Source organism: Pecten maximus, chromosome 11, assembly GCF_902652985.1.
Source record: "Pecten maximus chromosome 11, xPecMax1.1, whole genome shotgun sequence".
Lineage (NCBI taxonomy): Eukaryota > Metazoa > Mollusca > Bivalvia > Pectinida > Pectinidae > Pecten > Pecten maximus.
Genome location: NC_047025.1, coordinates 33,429,893 through 33,456,646, shown reverse-complemented (window position 1 = coordinate 33,456,646; position 26,754 = coordinate 33,429,893). Strand labels below are relative to the sequence as shown.

Sequence of the window (26,754 nt, the reverse complement as noted above, 5' to 3'; positions counted from 1 at the left end):
GGGCTTTTTGGGGCCGTTAATGGGCCCCATTCCAAATTCAAATTATTTCATATTCAAGCCAAATTCCCAAAATTTGCAGTTTACTCCTGAAAAGATCTTTCCCAATTCACCAATTTTCTTTCCAAAATGAGACAAAAAGGCCATTTTGAATTCCCAAACCAGTGAGAAAAAGCCCTGCAAGGTAAGGTACAATAAATGTTCTTAGGTACCGTATCAGTATGTGCTGAAGTATGTACAACATATAATGTTCTTGAATGAATACAGCTATACATGTGCTAAAGTAAATGTATAAACATATGGTACAACATATAAATGTTCTGGGGTATACAGTACATGCTAATTATATATAAGGTATGGTACAACATATAGATATTCTTGAATTTAGTATATACATGTGCTTAAGTTTGGTGCAACATACAAATGTTCTCGGGAACAGTTATATATGTGCTAAATTATATGGTACATTGCATATTGATATAAATTTTAACTTGCATCCCCAATATACAGAGTTCTATATATAATGATCCATATATAGCTAGTGGCTACTGGATGGTTTCAGTTCCACCTCCTCCCAGCCGGCCTATAGTGGTATTTCCCTCTAACATATATATATATGTTATGATACATTGTACATGTTTGTGTTCTTCTCTTGACAATATATTGTGTGTAAAACTGAATGTTATGATTTACATGCTTGATTTCTTGGCAGAATGTTTATTATTTGGAATGATATATACCACGAGGTGATAAAATGTTGTCATTGACGATGTAATCATTGTATTATGTATATTTTGACTGTACATATGTATAGTCGCAGCACAATCAATGTTAATCCCTATGCATGTGTATACTTGACCGAGAAGAATTTGACCCAAGATAAACCCACACATAACATCCACACATTACATGTATTTTCATCTTGATGTTGACCTAGTTTTGAAGGCAATGCACAGGCTAAATCACAAAGAGATCTAGCTATATACTATATATACTGTGTTGACTTCTGTTTTCACAAGGTCAAGGTTTAAGATAACAGTCCTTTGGTTGTCGTATTTGAAGTGTCGCCCTGTGTGCATTTTGTAGTGCATGTTGTATATGAATCTCAATTTTTATATGAAGGCAGTGTATGTTGTCCCATATCAGTATGAGTATATATGCATACACATGCTAATGCACGTGATGAAGCTAACTTGAGTGGTCATGATCATGACTATAATTTATGACGATTAAAAGAAAACATGTTAGTTTTCTGCTGCCAGCAGCTGGCTACCCCGGTGCTAACATTAGAAATAAAAACAAATGCTTTTAATTTCCTACCATCTGAACTGTTGCCATATTTGTAGTTTGATTAAAGCTACACTTTACAATCTAGACCAGTGGCTGTAGTATGATCACGTGCACCAGCACTGTGAAAATGGATCTCGGTCACTGACACCCTCAGAAATTTCTGTCATTCATTATTGATATTCATTAAAACATATTATCAACTGCCTTTGCGGCAGTATCATGTATTCATATTATAATGGAATTCATACACAATATACTGTATATCGAGAGTCAAAACACTTAACGAAAGTAAGCAGTTGAAAATGGATTTATATTATCATTGCCAGCTTTCGTACATGAAGGCAAGTAACAGTAATTTTATTTATGCCATCATTAAGAGAAGAACTTGATATAACTTGCTATCACTGTTTGATGCAAAAATAATATATATGTACAGTACTAATGCAATTTTCCCAAGCCTATCATCGATATCTCTTGATACTGAACAAAATGGTGATGTATGAAATTGATCCTTCTTTATTATGGTAATAAAAAAACTTTCCAATACTGTTTCATATAAGTTCGGAATGCAAAACCAAACCACACTGTTAAACATATACTTGAATTAATTTCCATGTACGTACCAGCCTTTCCTGCTCTTTTTATACGCCCGACGAAAGATGGGACGTATTCTGTTATCATGTGGGCGGGTGGGTGGGCGGGCACATATGGTGTCCGGACCATAACTCCAGTACTACTCGACCCAGGCTCTCCATACTTGACACAAATATACATCTTGATGAGCCGTCGCATACCAAAATCATGCCCCTTACCCCTGTATTTGCAGAGTTATTCCCCTTTGATGATTTTACTTGTCCGGACCATAACTCCAATACCCAGGCTCTCCATACTTGACACAAATATACATATTGATGAGCCGGAGTGTCGCATACCAAAATCATGCCCCTCACCCCCCTATTTGTAGAGTTATTCCCCTTTGATGATTTTACTTCGGGCACATATGGTGTCCGGACCATATCTCCAGTACTACTCGACCCAGGCTCTCCATACTTGACACAAATATATATCTTGATGAGCCGGAGTGTTGCATACCAAAATCATGCCCCTTACTTTCGTATTTGTGGAGTTATTCCCCTTTGATGATTTTACTTGTCCGGACCATAACTCCAGTACTACTTGACCCAGGCTCTCCATACTTGACACAAATATACATATTGATGAGCCGGAGTGTCGCATACTAAAATCATGCCCCTTACCCCCGTATTTGCGGAGTTATTCCCCTTTGATGATTTTACTTGTCCGGACCATAACTCCAATACCACTCGACCCAGGCTCTCCATACTTGACACAAATATACATCTTTATGAGCCGGAGTGTCGCATGTACCAAAATCATGCCCCTTACCCCATATTTGCGGAGTTATTCCCCTTTGATGATTTTACTTGTCCGGACCATAACTCCAGTACTACTCGACCCAGGCTCTCCATATACTTGACACAAATATACATCTTGATAAGCCGGAGTGTCGCATACCAAAATCATGCCCCTTACCCCCGTATTTGCGGTGTTATTCCCCTTTGATGATTTAACTTGTCCTGACCATTACTCCAGTACTACTCGACCCAGGCTCTCCATACTTGACACAAATATACATATTGATGTTGTGGCCCTCTAATTATGGGCCCTTGTTAAAAATGAGATGAAGTTGGAGACTGAGTCAGTATACGTATCATAATCACAAATCACCATTTTCCAGGTGATATATCATAAATCTGAATAATTATCTGATTAACGGGTCATTCAATAAAATGTACTATTGTACTGTACATTTAATTGATTCATTTCTCTGATATTTTTACAATGTAGTATAGAAGTCATGCAATTTATAAAACAGTCCTTTTTATATATATAGTGCATTCGCTGAATCGGGTTGCCTATTTGCGGGGACTTTTTACCCGATTAACCGACTTACCCGATAAGCCGAAATGCACGTCACCATCTTGGATTTGGTCCGTAATGGTAGTCAGACTTGGGTCGATTTTGGATGAAAATATTTGCTTTATTATTGTTAATAAACGGTGTTTTTGTTTGTGCTTTTACTGATGTCAAATTGTCAGATTACTATTACTAATTGTATAAAAATGTGTGTATTAAAATAACAAAACCTTAATGATTTTCTTATTCGCGGCACAGTACAATCGTAGCACCTCAAATCGGGGGGTCATACATCCCTGTTTCATCCGTGTGTTCCTAATTTGACATACGATCTAAGGACTCACCGACAATTACATCTAAAATCATTTATGTTTATCATAGAGACATTCTTATGTTCGCTTTGAAGTTTAAAATATTCCATATTATTTCCAATTACCAAAGCACAGAGATCGGAGAAACCGAGTTTATTTAGGTCGTTTCCTGTGGTATAAATTTATACGAACTTGACACTGGCAGTCACTGATAAAACAACACGAAATCCAATGTAATGTTTTTATTAACCAGTTCTAATCCTAACCTGAATAGGAATTATGAGCTAACGTCGGGCGTCTGTCCTTTTACTGCTCGCTACTGATTTTTAACTCACCTGTGTATCGGTGTCGTCACATTTCCCCGTGGCGAACCCCTCACTTTGGATTCGCCACATACAGTAAGCGGTGATATCAATCGATCTGTAGCAATATCAGACCCAGGTAAAAACCTATTGTTTTGGTTTTTGCTTCGAAGATTTTACATCCCAGATGTAAAAGTTTAATTGTCTAGTCGCTTAATTATGCTTTTAAAACCCCATTACGTTTTGCCTGCTGCTGACTCTAAAAATAACATTTAATTTTACCCACAATTCTTAGTCGACTTCCTGTTGGGGAAAAACCACACGAGGCAGAATCAACAACAACACAGTTCTGAACATGACAAAACCCCGACATAACATTACCGTTTAAGGTAATATTTAACTGTTTTTTGACATTTGAACCATCAAAATTACACTATTTGTTGATAAATGTCTAAAACTTAAAGAAATACGCGATGACTTTCGTGAAAATCGGAGCATTTCTATTTTTTGTCCCGATTGTTCTATTCGAACAACCGAAAAATACGACTTTTCCAACCCAATTAAACGAATTTTTTTAACATGATTTAAGAGAAAATTGTTTTGGTTTTTGAAATTTTACCCAATTAAACGAAATACCCGATTAAGCGTTACCCGATTAAGTGGAATGCACTGTATATGCAAATCTCAGTTTATTCAAATGAAGTGGGGAATATATACTCATTAGCTATACTAGTAATATATACAGTCCTAATGCTGATAAACTTTCTGCCAGTGCCAATTTTTGCTGTTGTTTAATTTGTTCTTATAATGTATAAATCATCTATATAGCTATTAGTTATTTGATATGTCTTTCTGGCTACACTTGCTAAAGCCAATTACACACAGCAGGGACATACTAGTTATCTTTACAATCATCCCCTATTGATACGTTATAATTAACTTAGATAATTTTGTGATTTAGTTGACATTCATAGCAAAATAGTTTTAAATGACTGAATTGTGCTTAAAAGCCCTCCACCCCCAAGAAAAAAAAAGTTATGAAAGGGTTGGGTTGTCTGGGAATTCGAAGTAAGATGAGATAGGCAGAGGACTTTTTTAGTCAACCCACATGTTTATTATACAGAGCTGTACATGATACAATATATATGCACCCACTATAATATGGGTGCCAAATATATTACAGTTACACATGCACCAAAAATACATATGTCTGTTGTAGGTTATGTGACTTTGGTTGTTTCTTGATGTGTGTGAAAATGTATATTTGCAGATGTCTGTTTTGTCGATCATATTATGGGCAACAGTTGTGTTGAGGTGTGATGATCAATTAGTTCAATGAGTTGTTCTTGCTTTGCTATATGTATATCCTACAGTATTGTTAGAAAACTTAATGTTACATGTTAGACCGGCAGAATGATATATCTTCTCTCGATTTTTTCCCTGTTTCTGTATACGTGTATAGTAGCTACCGTATTTGACCTAATAAGGGCGCCCCTACCTTTTTTCAAGGAAATAAATCTTTGACTGAGTGTCAAAATGGTGTTAGTAAGTAATAATTCATGTGAAATGTTTTGCTACTTTATGTGTTCAATTTTCTTCAGCAAATTAAGTAACTGGAACACAAGGTTTTGCCTCATTTTGTCTATTCCTACAGATGACATGTCAGTGCAAAGAGCACCCGAAACTAAACACACATACAAATAATAACTTACCATCTTTATTTGAAGATAAAGTAAAAGACTTCATTCTTGTTGATAAATAACTTTTGTTCAGAACAGAAAGCTAGTGAAAGACATTGTAAATCAATTATTAGGTCAGAAAACGATGTGTGATATGATCTGGGAAATCACCTGTGTCTATAAATAGAACACAAAAGAGTTCCATTTGAATATAAATGGTGGATCAAACGTTCTCTGGTCTAAAGATCACCTGGCATGGTTTACAAGTTTACAGGAATATTCAAGTGATGCTTAAGCTTAATATATGATAATGAATAGATATCTTCATCTGGAATATTTTTATGACTGAATATTTTACCGTTTTCCACAGCCTTGGGTATTCTGCTATAAGGTATAGTTTGTTTCATAAAACTTCAGAATAACTAATCTTAATAAGGGCGCCCCCACTGTCAATTACCCGCACCCTGTGTTCTTATTAGGTCAAATACGGTATATTGATGCACCATTTGAAGAGCACATTTTAACATGACAAGCTATTTTTAGGCTATCAGGTATGAGATCATATATATTCCTGTTTGTAATAAATGACCAATATATAGCTGTTGATATGATAAAAAATAAAAAAAACGCAAACCTTTGTAATACTGCTTTTCTATACTCCTGAAGCTCCTAGTACCTGCAGTAGTGTAACTTGCTTGTGTCACAAACTGAAAAAAACACTGATTAATCATTGCACTAAAGAAAGATCATAAACATCACCAGGGGATAGTTATTAACATTTTACACTGTCAAGTGATAGTAGCATTTGACACTTTCAGGGGATAATAACATTTGACACTGTCAGTGGATAATAACATCGGACATTGTCAAGATATAGTAATAGTTGAAACTGTTAGGGTGAGTAACATTTGACACTGTCAAGGGCTAGTAACATTTGACACTATCAGGGGATGGTAACACTGTACACTGTCAAGATATAGTAACAGTTGACACTGTCAGGGGGTAGTAACATTTGCCACTGTCAAGGGCTAGTAACATTTGACACTGTCAAGGGATAGTAACATTTGACACTGTCAGGGGATAGTAACATTTGACACTGTCAAGATATAGTAACATTTGACACTGTCAGGGGATAGTAACATTTGACACTTTCAAGAGATAGTAACATTGTACACTGTCAAGATATAGTAACAGTTGACACTGTTAGGGGGTAGTAACATTTAACACTGTCAAGGGATAGAAACATTTCACACTGTCAAGATATAGTAACAGTTGACACTGTTAGGGGGTAGTAACATTTAACACTGTCAAGGGATAGAAACATTTAACACTGTCAAGGGATAGAAACATTTAACACTGTCAAGGGATAGAAACATTTGACACTTTCAAGAGATAGTAAAATTTGACACTGTCAAAGGATAGTAAAATCAAGGCAACACCCCCGGGCCAGGGATTATAACACTTAACACTGTCAAAGGTTATTATATGTTTGCTAATTCAGCAGTAAGTGTACATGTGTCAAGTTTACTTTTATCTGTTTTGGACCTCAACCCTGAAATTGACATCAATAGAGCTGGAGGTCATGATTGGTGTAGATTTTTTGTTATGATTTAAATGTGAAGTATTGTATACAATATCATATACAGGGACGTGTTTATATACAAACATGTTTTTAGAAATACAAACAGAGTACGAGAGCAAATCTATTTGCAAATTACTCAGTAAGCATATTTACATGTACTCCTGAGATTGTCTACTTGTTATTACTGATACATATGTCTACTTGTTATTACTGATACATATGCTCATATCCTCTGCTTTTTCTTTACAGTCTACTTGTTATTACTGATACATATATGCTCATATCCTCTGCTTTTTCTTTACAGTCCAACTTGGAGACTCAAGCCAATGCAGCCACAAGTACGACAACCACCAGTACAGTTGCCATGGCAACCAGTCATGTCCAGCAGGGTTCTGTGAATCCAAGGACCTGTACCTGTTCCACTACAACCCCTGTCAACTCCAGTCCCCCATTCCCAACATCTTCACCTCACAAACAAAAAGGTGAGTACTCGAATATTACCCCTGTCAAATCCATTCACCATCATGACCTTGCAAAAATTTGTTAACTCGCATTCAACTCCTGTAAAATCCAGTCACCTTAATTCACCTCAAAAACAAAAATTGTGAGTACTCCAATACAACCCCTGTCAACTCCAGTCCCTCATTCCCGTCATTCGAATGCAACCCCTGTAAAATTGAGTCACTTTCACCATATGAACAAAATTTTGAATACTTGTGAACACAACCCCTGTCAAATCCAGTCACTGTCACACCTCACAAACAAAAAGTTGCGTTCTCGAATACAACCCTTGTAAAATCAAGTCACCTTCACCTCACAAACAAAAATTCGAGTTCACAAATACAACAACCCCTCTAAAATCCAATCAACTTAACTTTTCTCACAAATAAAAATTTGAGTACTCGAATCCAGCCCCTAATTCCTTATACCTTCACCTCACACACATGAAGGTGAGTACAACTATTGAACTTGAGTGGGTGAAATATCCTGTGTGGAACAGTCCTATTAGATAACCTTGACAATTTTAAGCTTATCTTTACCAGTACAGCTATGTATACTTATACACTACATCAAAATGGCTATTCAAGTATTTGTGTATATATAGGAAGCAGCAAGTAGACTACAGATAAGCCTGCTAAATTATTCAAATATTTAAATCTTAGCATACATTTTGATGTGTTTATACGTTCTTCCCAAGGAATTCTGTGTCAAATACATGTGTTAAGTATATATGAATATGATTTTAAATGCCATAAATTTAGAGTTGTATCAGTAAAAAAGAAAAAGAGAAGTTCAAAGGTTGAAAAAAAAAGAATTAATACTGAATAGAATTAATACCTGTTTATCTGTTCTTTAACATCAATTTATCTGTCATTTGTCATATCATCTCTTAAAAACTACTTCTTTAGAAGGGCTGAGACTTTCTTCAGAATAAATAATGTTATTATCAAGTTGCCCTCCCCTTCACAGAGCAGATTATTGGTTTTGTAACACATTTATCATATAAATTCCTGGCTGGAGATCTCTGGACAAATCAATTTGTTTTCGATTGATAATAGTCTTATGTTACCTGGTCTATCTAAGTGTCAACCAGTAATACAAATTTAAATTAACTCCAGCTGAAACCAACATTAAATGCTAGTAGAAAATACATGCCAAATACTTCTATGTTTCAAACCATAGGCCTACATAGTACATGTGAAAACAGTGAATGATATTGATTTCTTTCTTGTCAAAAGTGAATATTACTTAAGGTGACAATGATATGCCCGGTATATATAGACGCCTACAAGGTTGTAACTCAGAGAGTCACCAAGGTTCCTTCCTTATTATATATCATACAGGACACACAATGAGCACTGTTGCAGGTCTTATTATAATCAAATAGGTTTCAGCATTCCTGTCCTTATGTACAAACTACTTGTTGACCCCTCCTATTGTCCAAGTTACACCAGTACCCCTTTTAACATATTAACATTATGACCAGTTTACAATTCAAGGCCATTTTAGGTTCAGCATTTTGTCCCATACACATGTGTAAGTCTGTCCTTATCTAAACGTTAACATCCAGTCTAACTTTATTCCTGTTCTTTTTAATCCCCTCTGGCTCCATATATTGTACCCATGTTAAATGAAAAGAAAGTTCTTCATTCAGTCGAATTTGATAAAATGATCGAAAAGACCACAGTGAAAATGAAACTTACAACCAGTACCAGTAGTAGCTAGATTTTATATTGTAAGTAAAAGTTGTGATTGAAAGAGTGAGTTTACCGGTACCAGGTGTTAAACTAGCTAGGGTGTTTGTAATATTAGTGTGTGTGTACCGATACAACTATTGTGACACACATCATCACATGTACAGTAGGACAGAAATCGTGACAGGACAGGCTTGTCATTCAGTGGTAGAGCTATTTTTATCTTCCTTTAAATGAAAAAATGATGCAACATGATATGTATCAAATGTACAGTAGGATAGGTTAAAGATTACTTCTAAAATGATACCACACTAAAAAAACGTCAAGATTTCACTTTTTAAAATCTCTGAATAGAAAGATAACTGTTACGTAACTGCTCTTCTTGAAAAAGATAGTTTCAAAATCTAAATTCAAATTTAGCTGTACTCCTGAACATAGAAATACGGTAAAACATGAAGGGAAACATTTATCAGTACCTTGCTTGTTGATATCCTATATAAATAGTTACCTGGTTTACTCTTTAACTTCTGATATTAAAATGAGTTTCATTTTTTTCAGAAATTAGTATGTATACAGCAAATTACCTTCTTGAAATATTGCACTTTAAGTTTTTTTTTTCTTTTCTTTTTTGCGAAATAATTTGTTTGTAATGGGAAACCGCAGTATTTCAAAATGTACAAAAATTAACTGGTTTCTTTGATTTTGATACTTAAAACAAAAATACAGTAATGTACTACATAGGTAGTATGTAAAATCTTATCATTATATCTCTGGCCTGAATTACACTAATACTCATGACATGGCAGGAAAAGGCCAATCCCCATAGTGAGCTGTGCCTTATTTAAATACAGATGATATATAGACACCTAGTATCTAACAAATGTCACCAGAAACTATTTCTATGATTTATTCATTCTCATTGTCTGTAATTAGCTCAAAGTGTTTAGTGTTTTATATGTTGTCTCTAATTAAGTAAACAATTTAATGTGTATGTTTCACTGTCATTGTCCTGTACACAGTATTAGAGACATTAATGTTACTGTAGATAGGACTGATTTATCATTACTCTCAACATCTTCATTTAAACCAAATCATTATTCATAGATATTCATTACTCAAATACCTGAAATAGTTTTGTTTTCCAGTGCCTGCACTAAAGGTCAAGGACATTGTACTAACTGTCTCCAATATTGATTTATATAACATTATCTCTGTAGTGGGCTGTATACAAACAGCTTTTTGTCAGTGCTCATCATGATCAGGTGTCTATGATTAATGCACTTTAGCATTCCGTCTCAAAATAATTCTTGTTACCACTGTAAGATATCATGATAATCCATTGTAAGCCTGTATGGTACACAGGTTCATGATAACAAAATGTCCTGCACATAGTCCTGTTGGATGAAGAAAGAAAGTTATTCCTTTGGTTTGGTATTACTGTTTCTCGGAGACAAATAAATACGTTCGAATATCACTCATACCTTTTAGTAAAATGCATCCATTATGAAAATTAAATTTACTCAGTGGAAAACAGCATGCTTTTAGAGAATACATTTGTGTTTCTTATTGACTGTACATGTGTATGTATACCTTTATAAAATCATGCTTCTCAATAGGTGTTAACAGACAACTGTCATGATCATATGTAAAATTGATACATATTTATTTTTCTTTTCCACAGTCCACATCTGTAATATTGATGTTAAACAAGACAAAGGGCATCGACGACATGACAGAAAACATGAATATCGGTTACAGGTATGTATCGATGTAGGAGATGTTAAACATGAATATCGGTTACAGGTATGTATCGATGTAGGAGATGTTAAACATGAATATCGGTTACAGGTATGTATCGATGTAGGAGATGTTAAACATGAATATCGGTTACAGGTATGTATCGATGTAGGAGATGTTACATATCGGTTACAGGTTACAGGTATGTATCGATGTAGGAGATGTTAAACATGAATATCGGTTACAGGTATGTATCGATGTAGGAGTTGTTAAACATGAATATCGGTTACAGGTATGTATCGATGTAGGAGTTGTTAAACATGAATATCGGTTACAGGTATGTATCATGTAGAGATGTTACATATCGGTTACAGGTTACAGGTATGTATCGATGACTAGGAGATGTTACATATCGGTTACAGGTTACAGGTATGTATCGATGACTAGGAGATGTTACATATCGGTTACAGGTTACAGGTATGTATCGATGTAGGAGATGTTACATATCGGTTACAGGTTACAGGTATGTATCGATGACTAGGAGATGTTAAACATGAATATCGGTTACAGGTATGTATCGATGTAGGAGATGTTAAACATGAATATCGGATACAGGTATGTATCGATGTAGGAGATGTTACTATTGGTGAATGGTGACAGATTTATCATATTAATCCAGCAATAAAGACATGCCGGCTTGTAATATAGCCATCACAGTTCAGTAGAAATACCACGGTATGCCATTTCATTATCCTGCAGCCTAGCTACTTTGAGACAGAGTTTATGGCTTGGCCCCTTGGACATGTAACTGGATACAAAGAATATTCAGACAGGTTTCTGTATACTACTGGGAGGCATGGTCACACAAAGACCATTCAATTGTTTTGGTATAGAATATAGTAAGGAAATAAAATAGCATGGTGATGGGATTTATAATGCAAACCCCCCCCCAAAAAAAAAAAAAATATTGGCTTTGTTCCATTCAATGTATTGCTTATATCAGTTGCAAATATAGTTTATCATGCATTTTCTACTTTCACTTTCATTTCCAATAATGATTTGGATTTTCTGAAATCTGTACAGGTCACATGGAGTAATGGTGAGAATAGTACGGTAAGCAAGACCTATCAGGAGCTACGGGAATTCCAGGCCAAGGTACGCACACTACCATTGATTAAGGAAAACACATAACAAAGAGTAAACATGTAACAACATGTATTCAAATTATATGTAACCTGTACAAAATTATACAATGCCAAAAAGATTTGTAAAATTACAATTTGAAAATGATGACATAATAGATACTATATCAAGTTGTGATGAAATAGGATTGTAACAGTATACTACTGTGATAAAGATTGTTTATGTTGTTTAAAATCCTTCACTTGCTATGTTCTGGATTATTATTTTAGGCACCAGTGGTAGCTTATTTCATCGAGTATTATTCAGTATGTTTGATGGCTAATGTTTGTCTTCTGTTTAGTTGGTGAAGGAGTTCTCTGCTGAAGCTAGTGCCCATAAGCAAGAGAGAAAGCTGCCATTCCTTGGTAAAATATTACTATTGAAACATATAATGCTATGTCTGATTTTCAATAGAGCTTTTTTGAGCTTTCTAAAAAGCTGTTCAAAGGGGTTTTGTAGACACTAGTTAACATCTGAAATTAATTTTTGTGCATACTCTATTTATCCACAAATAAGCCTCTGTCCACACAAAACCCCCTTCATTTTGTAGAATCATTAGTTTTAAACAAAGTAAGCTTAATTTGCTTCACATATAAACTCTTCCCAAACTTCAATGCTAGGGGAAGGGGCTTATCTGACAATAAATGTGGTACTTTATTACTACTCGAGTTTCCTTTGAAAAAAATTGACAAATTGAACAACATAAAAATGTTAAGTTAAATTTACTACAGGAGAGAAAATTTATTATAAAAATCAAATTTGGAAAAGTAAAAAAGAAAGAAAAGTAAAATTGCAGTTAATGGATTTAGCGATGTTTGTAAATCTTAGTAGGCCCTAGGTTAACCTGTGGGTTTAGACCCGTTAGTGATGTTTGTAAATTTTAGTAGGCCCTAGGTTAACCTGTGGGTTTAGTGATGTTTGTAAATTTTCGTTGGACCTAGCTATATATGGGTTAACCTTGTAGACTTGGAAATCTGTAAAAAAAAATATAAAAATTATGTTGTGGATGTTTTCTTTTATTTGAGTTTTGTGTTTTTGTAAATTTCTATAGGTAATGCAAGCTCAGGTACCCGTGAAGACATTATAAGTTATACCAAGTAAGTAACTGTTTCTATTTTGAAATCAGTAAGTAAAGTTCTGAAATGAAGGTCATTGAAGGTTATTTGACAGGTAAATTCAATGTCTTTCATATTGGTGCTTCAAGATAGTGATGTTACAAAATAAATGCTTAAAGCAGCTGACAGGAAACTTCTACTGAGAAGTTAAACATTATTTTTTATCAGGCCATCTTTTCAAATATAATCATTGAACTCTTTCTGTTACGATTTAATATTGTTGTTGATGTCTGCTTGTATGATGTCACTAGGGAAACTGAAATTTATTTAAAGGTGACCTACTTTTAGTAAAAGAAGTCTTACTTACAACCTACCTATGTTTAACAGACAACTAACACAGCAGTCACAGCCTATACTGGAATGTGATCTTGTGCAGCAGTTTTTCCAGCAGGGATTGAACATTGCCTCCACACCTCCTCCTAGTCCTGCAGGCTCCTGTGTGCCTGCCAAATCCCCAGTCAAGGCTGTGTCCACTACTGTCAGTAGGAACATCTCCGAAGGTAAATGTGAAGGCTAATATGTCCTAACATCATTTTCATAGATAGTTGAAGTTTTGTATTCAGAACATGTAGTGAAGAGTGATACTCCATGTATTCTATAACTTATTTGAACTTTGTAAAATGAGATGACAGTTGAATTGAATTCTGTTCGTAAATTTTGAATTTTTGTTTGTGTAAATATCAAAATAATTAAGTTGTGGTATTTGCTGTCGGTCTATGTTTTGTTACCAATACTCTGGTGTTATGGAAGTCTTTAGTATCAGGTCGTTGTTCAGATTTGGTTTGTAGTTTTTCCAGAATTAAAAGAGAATGTTGTATTACAGTGCCTCATGAATTGAAGGTCCTAGAAACAAAGTTTTCAGCCATACTTATCTAGCAATAAGCCAACTAACTTAATGATGTAATGTAGTAAAATACTAGTTAATTGCCGGTAGTAAGCTCACCCAATTGATGTGTTGGCCACCAGGGCTAATTGCAGGATGAATTTGGTATTTGCTTCTTGCTGTTAGTCTTTGAATATTTTGTTACCCTGCTTTGCCTGTGTAGAGTATTTCCTGTGATGATTGGGTGAGAAATAAAGAATGTAATTTATTATATTGGAAGAGATGAATCTGGAAAAGCATGATGATGATTGATGTATTTTTTAAAAGATATTATCTGACATCATTAGAGGCTCAGTTTCATTAATGAAATCATTGTTATAGATAGAATGTTTTATTTTACTAGCTGCAGAATCTGTGATATCTAACCACCATCCATCCCAGCCTCTGGTAATACACAATTCACACCTACCACAGACCATAGACAATGTTGGTAAGGAACTATTCATAGAATCCGGTAATAACAATTTGATACTGTAAGGATAGGCCTTAAATGTTCCATTTGTCAGGTTTATTATTAAACTCTTCAAAGAAAGTAAAAAAAAAAATCCCTGTAATGATAAAGTTCTAGAAATATGGTTTACTATAATGATAATAATGCTGAAATTCACACGATGGTGTCGAGGTATGAGTTTTGAAACCAAACACATGAATAATTATTATCGATTAAAAGTATACATTGTACCAAAGGTCTAATTTTTAGCTCACCTGCCCGAAGGGCAAGTGAGCTTATGCCATGGTGCGGCATCCGTCGTCCGTCCGTCCGTCCGTCCGGCGTCAACTTTTTCATTTAAACAACTTCTTCTCAATAACCAAGAGGCCCAGGAACTTCATATTGGGCCTGTAGTATACTTGGGTGAAGGGCTACCAAGTTTGTTAAAATAAATTACTTTGACCTTCATTCAAGGTCACAGGGGTCAAATACGCTATAATCTTCAAACGACTTCTTCTCAATAACCAAAAGCCCCAGGGACCTGATATTGGGCCTGTAGTATGCTGGGGTGAAGGGCTACCAAGTTTGTTAAAATAAATGACCTTGACTTTCATTCAAAGTCACACGGGTCAAATAGACTATAATCTTCAAACGACTTCTTCTCAATAACCAAGAGGCCCAGGGACTTGATATTGGGCCTGTAGCATGCTAAAGTGAAGGGCTCCCACACCGAAATAAAGTACAAAAAAAGTATGGGAAAAAAGTACTAAAAAAGCATAGAAAAAGTATGCTTTTTTTTACTCAATTTGGAACCGATATTCCAACACGGTTCCAAATTGAGTCAAAAAAAGTACTAAAGTACAAAAAAAGTCTAACAAAAGTATACCTTTAGTACATTTTATTGTTTTCATTAAGTACAGAAAAAGCACAAATATAGTACAGAAAAAGTACATTAAAAGTACAATAATAGTATAAAGTGAACAGTGCCAAATTGATGGTGTACTTTTTTTGTGCTTTTATACTTTTTTAGTACTTTTACAGGTAAGTCCATAAAGTACAAAAAAAGTACAAAAGTACAAAAAAAGTATGAAAATGGTACAGAAAAAGCAGGAAATTAGTACTGAAAAAGTAGGAAAAAAGTACCAATAAGGTAGGAAATTAGTACTGAAAAAGTAGTGGAAAAGTAGGAAAAAAGTACTAGAAAAGTAGGAAAATAGTACTAAAAAAGTAGGAAATTTGTACTGAAAAAGTATCAAAAAAGTAGGAAAATGGTATTGAAAAGAAGGAAATTAGGACTGAAAAAGTAGGAAAAAAGTACCAATAAGGTAGGAAATAGTACTGAAAAAGTAGTGGAAAAGTAGGAAAAAAGTACTAGAAAAGTAGGAAAATAGTACTAAAAAAGTAGGAAATTTGTACTGAAAAAGTATAAAAAAAGTACTGAAAAAGTAGGAAAAAATTACCAAAAAAAGGGACTTAATTTAATGGTGTAGGAAATTAGTTCTGAAAATATAGGAGATAAGCTTAAATGAGAATACTGCATGCTTAAACAATACATACATCAGTCCCATTCCTAAGAGAAATGCACAATTGTATCAAGTGAAAACAAACATTGAAATACAAGATTAGTTATCCAATCACAATTCCACGGAGTATAATTTCATGCCATAGCAAAGTCTTGATCTAATAAGCTCGAAATTTGTTTAAGGGTGAGGTTAAGGATTTACAGATGGACATCTATGTATAAGGGCAATAACTTTTGATAAATTATTCTAATATTTTTTTCAAGCAGGAAAACACAATTTTATATCATGTGTATGTAGGAGATCCAGACAAAAAAAATATACTATTCTAAATAAAAAGGGCAATAACATTTGTAAAAATTGTCGAATCATAATTCCTCTTGAGGAAACACAACAAAAAAATGTAAATAAAAAACAATGCATAAATGCATACTGAATACAATGAAGTATGGTATATGCATAATGTTGCTTGCTTAAACTGGTCAAATCCAAGTAAGTGTGAATTCGAAAAATAAAATGTCTGATTCTCTTCATTCCTTTTTTGCTTTATGCGAATCATTGCCCTCAATTCGGACCACAATGCAATATCTTCAAGCTTTCCGTCACTTCAGAATGTACTGCATAATCTGTTGGAAGAAAGAGAAAATTTTAAAATATTTTTATATCAAAACTTAGAATAATTGTGAAGATTTGTTCAATATAAAAATGTAGATAATTTTCCTTATATATGCACCTGATCACTTTACTGTCATTTATTACATGCATGTCTGCTTGGAAGTCTTTTTATCAAGAAAAGCTAGCCACAGGTATACAAGTTTAAAGCTACAACATACATAAAACTTTTAATTATAAGGATAAGTACTTTAATAAAAATCAAGCTACTCCAGAATTCTCTGACAGTTTGTTTCATCTGAAACTATCAAAATACTCCAAAACACAGATTTTTTTTATTCAATCATTTCTTGAGATCATTTTTTTGTGAATTGATCATGATCATGACATACAACAAATTTTCAATGGATTTTATTGACTTCGTTTTTGAATGTATTTTCTTCAAATTCCATATACTATAGTAGACAATTATTAGTTCATTTACCGATATTTTTACATATATTCCCTAAAATAGATATACACGTTGCCCGAAATGTGACGTTACTTTCGTTCTTATATTCTAACTTAAAAATGTCATTGCTATTTTTTTTGAAATTTTATGCAATATCTCTTGAAATCAACTACAAAAAATTCTGTAAATATTATCAGATGAATATGCAAATAATTCTTTACATGTAAGTGAAATTTCAATAAATTCCATTGAAAAACGAAGTCATAAAAATTGGAAATTTGTCAAAATGCATGAAATATGTAGTAAAGATATTACGAATTTACCGTTACGTGACAGAAATAAAAATGCAATATAACTACGTCGAAGTTCGTCAATAAAGAAATAAAATTCTTCTTGTTCTCAATATTTGGGTGCTATCAATCAGGATGCTTATAAAATCCCAGGCGTATGGTAGCATAAATCTGTAAATTGAATACTTACGATTGAAACACACGTGGATCTAGCAGTTCTTTGTTAAATAAACTCGGGCCCTGTAAACTAATCGGTGATGAATTCATTATGAAAACCCTGAAACACGAAGTAATCAAGTATTAATATTAACATGTGTAGGCCCCTATTCACCTATATAATGTGAAACGATGAAGGAACGTGCAGAAGACATAATAGATTTAAATAATAAAATTGTAAACTTACCTGGTCGCGATATCTGTGATATTTTCGGGTGAAAATGAGCATTTGTCGCCAAAAACAACAAGAAAGCTGATATTCTTTGGCCACTTACTGACAGAAAGTCGATCTTCTTCAGTTAGGCAAGAAAATGAATTTCGTTTTTAGGCTATTCTATATCAAAATCGTGTTTGTTTATGTTTCTTCCGTAGATAAACATCCGGTGAAATTCAAACATGGCTATCAGACTTCCCGCTAAAATCTCGCTGTTTGTTGCATCATGGGATAAAAAAAAAGTTTTGTCGGATATCTACTGTATCGATTTCATTCTTTTATTACTTGTTTTTTTATATTCTACTTCCTTAACCTCTATTGTTTCATACTTTTGGTATTACTACTTCAGCATTTAAAGCTTGCACATTGCACAAAATGATCGCACGAAGCGAACTCGTCAAATCTCGGTAGATTCCGTAAACCGAAGTAAACAAACGAGATCACGGCCCCGAGGTCATAGGTGAACCGACCGATGGTAATCTGACACAGGTATAAGCCTCGTCAGTACCTGTTATGTAATCCGGATGTTTTGTTTAAATGAGGGTAGGCACCTGTGATCTGATCGTAGTGAAAGGCAGTCAAGCTTGACAATATAAATTGTTATAATTAACGCCGCGGGCATAAGACTTAGTCTAAGAGGGGCAATATGTGTACAGGTGAGACGGGAGGAACACAGGTAACTCCAATAAACAATAAAGCTAGGTATGATTTGCCATTACAGTCGACTGTCGCTTATATTAATTAACACCACGGATGAAATTAACTTTCGGTACGACGTTAAGCATATATCCTGATCGCTTTGTTAGCTTAACACAAAGGTTTCAAGATTTAGTTTAAAACAGTTGAAATATTTTTGATCGATCTTGGTGTAGCAGTTATTCAAGCCGTCTACTATATCAATTAAAATATTTATGATAGATCTTGGTATTGATCTTGATTTTTGTATACAATAGAGTATTTTATTTGTACACACAACACTCCTACGAGATCATTCTACAGATTAAGAGTACAGCTACATTGTGTCGTCCGAATTATCGTACGATCTTGCTAAATAAATATCAGACAAATTAAAGTTTTCTTTTGTGTTCACTTTCACCATTTCAATGAATGCGATGTAATTCTGATTTAAATACCGGAATATTGTTCCTTGATCATGCCTGTTTGTTGTCAGTCAAGCCATATCGAGATCGAGATCATCACAGCGCTTGACTTCAATATACACGTTTTACAAAGAAGCGTCCGAGTGACTATATCAGTATTACACATGTTTATATGAGTATATCGGTGAATATTTTGACAGAACACGACGTGATTTCGGGTGCAATTATCAGATGTAATCTTAAAACCACGTATATCCAGCAAGTATATGATATGCAGACAAAGAGCAGGTGATTTTAATTTCATTTGAATGAATTAAAAGCGTATTACAGGCACGGGCACATGTGTGTTCGTAGAGTGATCCCCGATCTGGTAGAGGTTAACGTTTGGATAAACGAAATGTTTTAAACTCCGTTAAAGAGTTTATAATTAAAGCCAAAATACTGTAACTTCAAAGAACGATCTGGAACAAAATTTTTATAGAGCTAAGTTTTGACGTTCGTCACATGAACGTATAGTAACATTCATCAATGTGAAGTTTATTACTTCTGAGATGCATATGGAAATACAAACGAAAAGTGACAAAGAAATCACCGTTAAAATGTGTGAACCTTACTAACAAAGTACATTGAAGTGAAATACTTATGATAATAATTGTTGAATTTAATTATTTTTAGATAAATTTCTGTGGTACTGATCAAAGTATGAAAAGTATTTTTTAGAATATAAAAAAGACAAAAAAAAAAAAACAACAAAAAACGAGATCAAAAACATTTAATATTTCCAAATGATAATTTTCTGTATCTTATTTGATAGATATTTGTTGTGGTTAATCCTGGGTATTATTTTTTTAGTCTTAGATTTGTAGTCGACTGAAAAAGTCAGATTTAATTTTGAAAATATTAATATGCTATAACCCCTCGCAATGTCTGAAAATATTCTAAGTCCATAATAAGTACAAAAAAAGCACAATGGCATTAACTGAAAAATTCTAAGTCCCAAAAAAGTAGGGAAAAAGTACATCCATATTTTCACAATCTTTCAAAAAAATTCTAAGTCAGATTTTAGCACAAAAAAAAGTACTCTGAAAAATTTCAGAGTCCAAATAAAGTACAGAAAAAGTACCCTGAAAAATTTCTAAGTCCAGAATAAGTACAAAAAAGGTACTCTGAAAAATTTCAGAGTCCAAATAAAGTACAGAAAAAGTACCCTGAAAAGTTTCTAAGTCCAGAAAAGTACAAAAAAAGTACTCTGAGAAATTTCAGAGTCCAAATTTAGTACAGAAAAAGTACTCTGAAAAATTTCTAAGTCCAGAAAAGTACAAAAAAAGTATACTTTTTTGGTACTTTTTCAAAAAAGTAGGAAAAAGTGTATACTTAAAGTAGCATAAAAGTATACTTTAGTGTGCTTTATTTCGGTATGGGCTACCAAGTTTGTTAAAATAAATTACTTTGACCTTCATTCAAGGTCACAGGGGTCAAATACACTATAATCTTCAAACAACTTCTTCTCAATAACCAGAAGGCCCAGGGACCTGATATTGGGCCTGTAGCATGCTGGGGTGAAGGGCTACAAAGTTTGTTCAAATAAATGACCTTGACCTTCATTCAAGGTCACATGGGTCAAATAGGCTATAATCTTCAAAAGACTTCTTCTCAATAACCAAGAGGCACAGGGACTTGATATTTGGCCTGTATCATGCTGGGGTGAAAGGCTACCAAGTTTGTTAAAATAAATGACCTTGACCTTCATTCAAGGTCACATGGGTCAAATAGGTTATAATCTTCAAACGACTTCTTCTCAATAACTAGGGCCCAGGGACTTGATATTGGGCCTGTAGCATGCTAAAGTGAAGGGCTACCAAGTTTGTTAAAATAAATGACCTTGACTATCATTCAAGGTCACATGGGTCAAATACACTATAATCTTCAAACGACTTCTTCTCAATAACCAAGAGGCCCAGGGAATTGATATTGGGCCTGTAGCATGCTGGGGTGAAGGGCTACCAAGTTTGTTAAAATAAATGACTTTGATTATCAATCAAGGTCACATGGGTCAAATACACTATAATCTTCAAATGACTTCTTCTCAATAACCAAGAGGTTTCAGGGACTTGATATTTAGCCTGTAGCATGCTGGGGTGAAGAGCTACAAAGTTTGTTCAAATAAATGACCTGGACCTTCATTCAAGGTCACATGGGTCAAATACACTATAATCTTCAAAAGACTTCTTCTCAATAACCAAGAGGCACAGGGACTTGATATTGGGCCTGTAGCATGCTGGGGTGAAAGGCTACCAAGTTTGTTAAAATAAATGACCTTGACCTTCATTCAAGGTCACATTTGTCAAATAGGTTATAATATTCAAACGACTTCTTCTCAATTAACAAGAGGCCCAGGGAATTGATATTGGGCCTGTAGCATGCTTGGGTGAAGGGCTACCAAGTTTGTTCAAATAGATGACCTTGACCTTCATTCAAGGTCACATGGGTCAATTAGGTTAAAATCTTTAAAATACTTCTTCTCAATAACCAAGAGGCCCAGGGACTTGATATTGGGCCTGTCTGTAGCATGCTTAGAGCAAAGAGCCAAGACCCGATCTTAGGCCAATAGTATGCTGGAATGAGGGACTAAAAAATATAATGACATGAATAAACTTAGCTTACTCTGATATTTGAATAAAGTTGTTATCAGCATAGTATCTGTAGAAATGACCTCAATCAACTGCAAATTTGCTCTAGAGCCAGGTGAGCGATACAGGCCCATTGGGCCTCTTGTTGTTGTTGCAATTTTGTCTACATCAAAGATCACCAATGAAACTGTATTATTGTGATTCATTTTCAACAGCCTAGTGTTTTTTCTTGTTTAAATGACAAAATATATGTTATGGTTTTAAATAAAAAATTCTGTTATAGATGTGGCAGGTATGAGCTGTGTACCTCTCAAAGGCCAAGTCAACAACAAGCATGTGATGTCCATCCAGAGGTAATATCAATTATGCATTTTGTGATGAACTCTAGTTGTGATAAAAGTTAAAGCTGTATACTGGTTAAGGTTCAAGAATTATAATCTGAAGCTATATATAAATCAATAAATGTTTGTTTCAGACCCATTGGACCTTCCTCACCACACCAGTCTCCTCAGTCCTCTAATGGAGCCTCACCTAGCAACAGTCGGTCAAACTCACCTGGTGACACAAATCACAATCCAGAATTGGCACTAATCCAGTTCCTTCTCAGTAAACTTAACCTGCAGAAATACAGACACCATTTGGAAAAATACACATCGGAACAGGTACAGTGTGTTCTGGATGTTCAGGAACTTGAACACATAAAAATAGGCTCATCATGTAGTGGACCTTCCAAAAGCTGAAATAAGATTGATGTGTAAAAATTGATATAATGATCAATATAAATACATTCCCTGTTTATGTACATTACTTAAACAGATTATCTAGATAATTGATTTGAAGTGTAGGCGATCTTCTAATGTAGTCTAGTTTATGGTTGTGTTTTGTGCATCTTATTGGCAAATGCTATTATTTAATGTGTCAGTGAAAATCAATACCTAGATATTAAATATTGTATATCTGAAGTATCTGACATTTGTATAATATATCTTGTCTATTTCATGTAAAATTTCAGGCTGCATTAATTCAAGAACACAATTGATGGTTACCTATAAGAGTATGACTGGTATGAGTGGTATAATTTAGAAATACACTTCAATTTACCTGTTTATATTTTAATGAAAAAATACATTTCTTCCAGCTGTGTATCATGAAACTTGATGATTTGATTCTGATTGGACTTTCCAAGGAAGAGGCATTGAAACTCAAAGCTGAGGCGGAATTGATCTACAGGTAGGATGTGTGATCAGATCATAATATGACCTGAGAATTTCCGCAATATTAATATAGACATTTAATGATTACCAACTAAACACCATATATTAAATACACAGGATCTACCATATTTCCTCACAAAAAGGGGGAAACAACTCTCAGTATCTCTATTATTATGATGATGACAGTGAAAAAAAAAGAATGTAAGGACATTTCTCAAATTAATTTATACATCTTAAGAGCTGTTTCCCTGAAAACTTGACATGTATTTTTCATGACTTTAGTGTCTTAGAGATAACAAATTATTTCATGAGTGAAAATTTAAATTTAACCATACAATTGATATACTGTAGAATGCAAATTCCTTTTTCCAGGGAGAAGATGTCACATCATCCTAATGGTTTAATTGAAGGCCCTATGGGACCCCGTGGTCACCCGTCGCCTCCAATGGTTATGCCTCTGCCTCACCAGTTGGCTGTCCATCCCCAGGGTGGGACACTTGGCCAGCCTCCTCTCTACCCACATATGTTTATCTACTCAGCATTCCCACCTGGTCCCCCAGGTCTTACTCAGACACGTGACAGCTCTCCGACTGGATCTGATTACTCCAGCCCCTCCCCAAGTCCTCGTCCACAGAAGAAGGGCACAGCCATCCTTATGCCAAACAATGTGCCAAAGAATTCTGACAGCTCCTCAGATGATAACGAGAAAGGTGTGTTTATCTAATATAAATCTGGCTATTAACACTTCAGTGAACAAAATTTCAGTATCTGTAAAAGCAAAAAGCCCACCTGATAAACTGAATGAGAAAGACCTTAGATGATGTATATTTATGTATATGATGTCTATGTGTTTTATAGAATTTAAATGCCTTTAAAGACTGATCTTTGACTTTTAATATACATGTGTATTAATGCATTGTTTATAAACTTCCACTCATGGTTTTTCTACCTTGGTGGTTCTGACATGTTTCTTTGTGTCCACAGACAAACTGACAGGATTGGAGACTGGACGACACCCTAGCCAGCCCCAGGTCCCTTCACCCATGGGCTTTGAGGACCCTAATTCAGCTCCCCAACTGCCAGGGATGCCGTCTGCGATGTTTGTCCCTGGAGACGGGCCACCTGTGCCACCAATGGGAAGTGGTTATCAGTCAGATCCCACTCCATCAGCTTTCCTACCACGTGTTCCATCAATGATAACTCGACCTAACTACAAGGCTCAACCAGCTCACACCAATCTTAATATTCCACCCAAACATGTCATTAGCATGCCCCCTGATGGTCTCAAGCGAAATGGCCCATTTGCAAGCATACCTATTGGAATGGCGCCCCCAATACCTCGTAGTGATGGACAAAGTATTACCACAAGTGTCATGACAGCTACCAACAGTTCTGCTAATTCAGGATTCAATTTCATGGATCCTAGTAAGCCTAACTTTAACTGGATGCCAGTACCTCATGTTCCTGGATATCAGATCAGGTCACCACTAATCAACAGTAACCAGCGCGGCTTCACTTGTAATGTTACTAATGCCACATCCATTACTATGGCAACCCAGTCTGCCAGTTGCGGAGCCATTCATCCTGGTCACCCAGGCAACAGCTTAAAGAATTCCAATAGTCATGGACAGCTGTCAGTTGAGGCTGGTTGTGGCCCACAGGAAAACATCCACTCTGTGGCACCCTTAGTGCAGAACTCAAGTCCCAGCCCAGCAGTCACAAGTGGCTGTTCGGGGTCACACATCTTGCATGCAGCTACCAGTCAGGCTAGCACAACCTGTTCAAGTGCCACATGCAGCTCATGTGGTAGTCCATGTGGTCATGCCTACCCGGCCACTTACCCTTATCACACAAACTCCCTTCCCCACCCACTCAACCATGCACCGTTCTGGCATATGTCACCACACTTCACCTCCTCCTCAAACGGACTTGTACCACAGATGTTGCGGTACCCAGGTATTCCGTACCACATACCACAGTCAAATAGCTTTCCAAATGGCCTCACACCAGACATTCTGTCTCTCAACAACCACCCTTTCATATCTCATGGGGTTCCAACACCTTTTATGACCCAGAGAGGTTCTTCTGGATATTACCCATATCACACCCTGGTTCGTCAGCCCAGCCGTGAGGAGAAGTCACGCAAAGCCTCCTGTAGCAACTGTGGTTCACCTGACCACAATGCAGCTGAGTGCCGTGAAAATTCCATGGAACACTTTGTTGGTAAGAGATAGATTTTTTTTTTATGTAATAACAAAATTCTTTGTAAAATTTGGTTTAATTACACTTTTCCAGGAAATATCATGTTTAACTTTTTGAGCAAAAATTTTTAAGCAGAGAAGAATCGCCAAAACCAATGAGCTCTTTAGTGCTATGAAATATTTTGTCAAAATCTTCCATGGGGGAAGTGGAACAGGTTTTGCATAAATGTGACTGACCCCCCTGAGGTCAGAGGGGCGGAGCTCGAGCTCAATAGGGGAAATTGAGGTAAATCCTTTACTTTAAATCCCTACTAGTCCTGAATGAATAAATGGATTTTGAAGAAATTAGTCTGAAGCATTATTGGGCAAAGGAGACCTGATGTTGTATAAATGGAGGGTTTGGATTTCTTGGGGCTGGAGTGAGGGGGCCAAATAGGGGAAATGTTGCGGGGGGGGGGGGGGGGGGGGGGGGGAAGAAAAAACTCTAAATTCCTTCTTCTTGAAGGTCCATATTTGGTTTAAACAATAGTTGGAAGATTCATCAAAAAGGTAGAAAATTAACTGTAATGTAACTTAAAACATTTTTGCCATGATTACTGAAATTTCCAGGTGAGCAATGCAGGCCCTCCGGGCCTCTTCTTTTTTCAGATTTACATGTATCTTTGAATGTCCGTCGGTATTCTTATGAGATAGCTAGGTCATCAATATGTACAACATCTGTAAAGACAAGAACATATGAGTGTGATACGGGATTAATATCTTTAGAAACTTCTTGACCAACATATTCATTTAGATATTATAGATGTATCATTGCATGTAACTTCAATTTCCTTGTACAATTCAGGTCACTTTCGGTTGAACTATGAGCCAAAATCAAATTCGGACTGAAACATATTGATCTAAGGGAGACAATTTGCAAAATCCGAGACTACTTTGGCAGACGTCAGCAGGAAAGTGACAAACATTAGTGCGTTCAACAGGAGGGAGACTTTAATATTAAAGGGAGAGGTAAACAAGGTCATACATGCTCACCAGGAGAAAAGGACCAACAAGACGGAGACAAGGCAATGTTCACCAGGAAAGAATAACCAACTCAGCAGTGTTCAAAAAGAAGGTGTAAGAAAACTGGCCATTATCAGTAGATGATATTTGAATCATTTTCAGTAGGTAATTCTAGTAAAAATAGAACGTGGATATTAAGTATTTGTGTCCAATAAAATGGAGACACTGACTTGGCCGTGTTGACGGAGGGTGTAAACTTCGGTGTGTTCAGTAGAATTGAGATAGATATTATGCTTTATATGATGGCGAGAGAATATGGACTTTCTTGTATTGAAACTGACCCTAGTTAATATATAGAATGATGTCAAATGGATATGACCACAGCTAAAGAAGTGGATATTACTTGTACAAGTGTGGCTACTGCATTACTAAAGAGGGGTTGGGGTCTATGATATGGGGTTGACTGGCATTGTTACAGTTGTGATGTACATGGTCTTACTGTATAGGTAAAGTGTCTTACAGTTAAAACCAGGTGTGATGGTCTTACTGTACAGGTATGATGGTCTTACTGTACAGGTGTGATAGTCTTACTGTACAGGTGTGATGGTCTTACTGTACAGGTATGATGGTCTTACTGTACAGGTGTGATGGTCTTACTGTACAGGT

At 35.4% G+C, this 26,754-nt stretch overlaps 1 protein-coding gene across 4 annotated transcripts in view; it reads left to right on the top strand.

Annotated features, from left to right (window-relative positions):
• Window positions 1–26,754, top strand: part of LOC117337495 (zinc finger CCHC domain-containing protein 2-like) — a 38,636-nt gene that overhangs the window by 4,528 nt on the left and 7,354 nt on the right. The window contains exons 2-14 of one of the 4 annotated variants that reach the window (XR_004534848.1): window positions 7,401–7,578; window positions 10,973–11,049; window positions 12,112–12,183; window positions 12,512–12,575; window positions 13,262–13,307; window positions 13,653–13,825; window positions 14,552–14,638; window positions 21,955–22,024; window positions 22,147–22,333; window positions 22,810–22,901; window positions 23,258–23,595; window positions 23,870–25,108; window positions 25,931–26,642. Coding sequence is in view for 1 of the 4 variants with exons in the window: in XM_033898500.1 (XP_033754391.1) it covers window positions 7,401–7,578; window positions 10,973–11,049; window positions 12,112–12,183; window positions 12,512–12,575; window positions 13,262–13,307; window positions 13,653–13,825; window positions 14,552–14,638; window positions 21,955–22,024; window positions 22,147–22,333; window positions 22,810–22,901; window positions 23,258–23,595; window positions 23,870–25,108; window positions 25,931–25,974 (2,667 nt within the window). In the remaining 3 variants the exon portion in view is untranslated. Of the gene's footprint in view, window positions 1–7,400; window positions 7,579–10,972; window positions 11,050–12,111; window positions 12,184–12,511; window positions 12,576–13,261; window positions 13,308–13,652; window positions 13,826–14,551; window positions 14,639–21,954; window positions 22,025–22,146; window positions 22,334–22,809; window positions 22,902–23,257; window positions 23,596–23,869; window positions 25,109–25,930; window position 26,754 lie in introns of those variants that run through there. The other 3 variants (XR_004534847.1, XR_004534846.1, XM_033898500.1) reach the window with 3 other exon arrangements.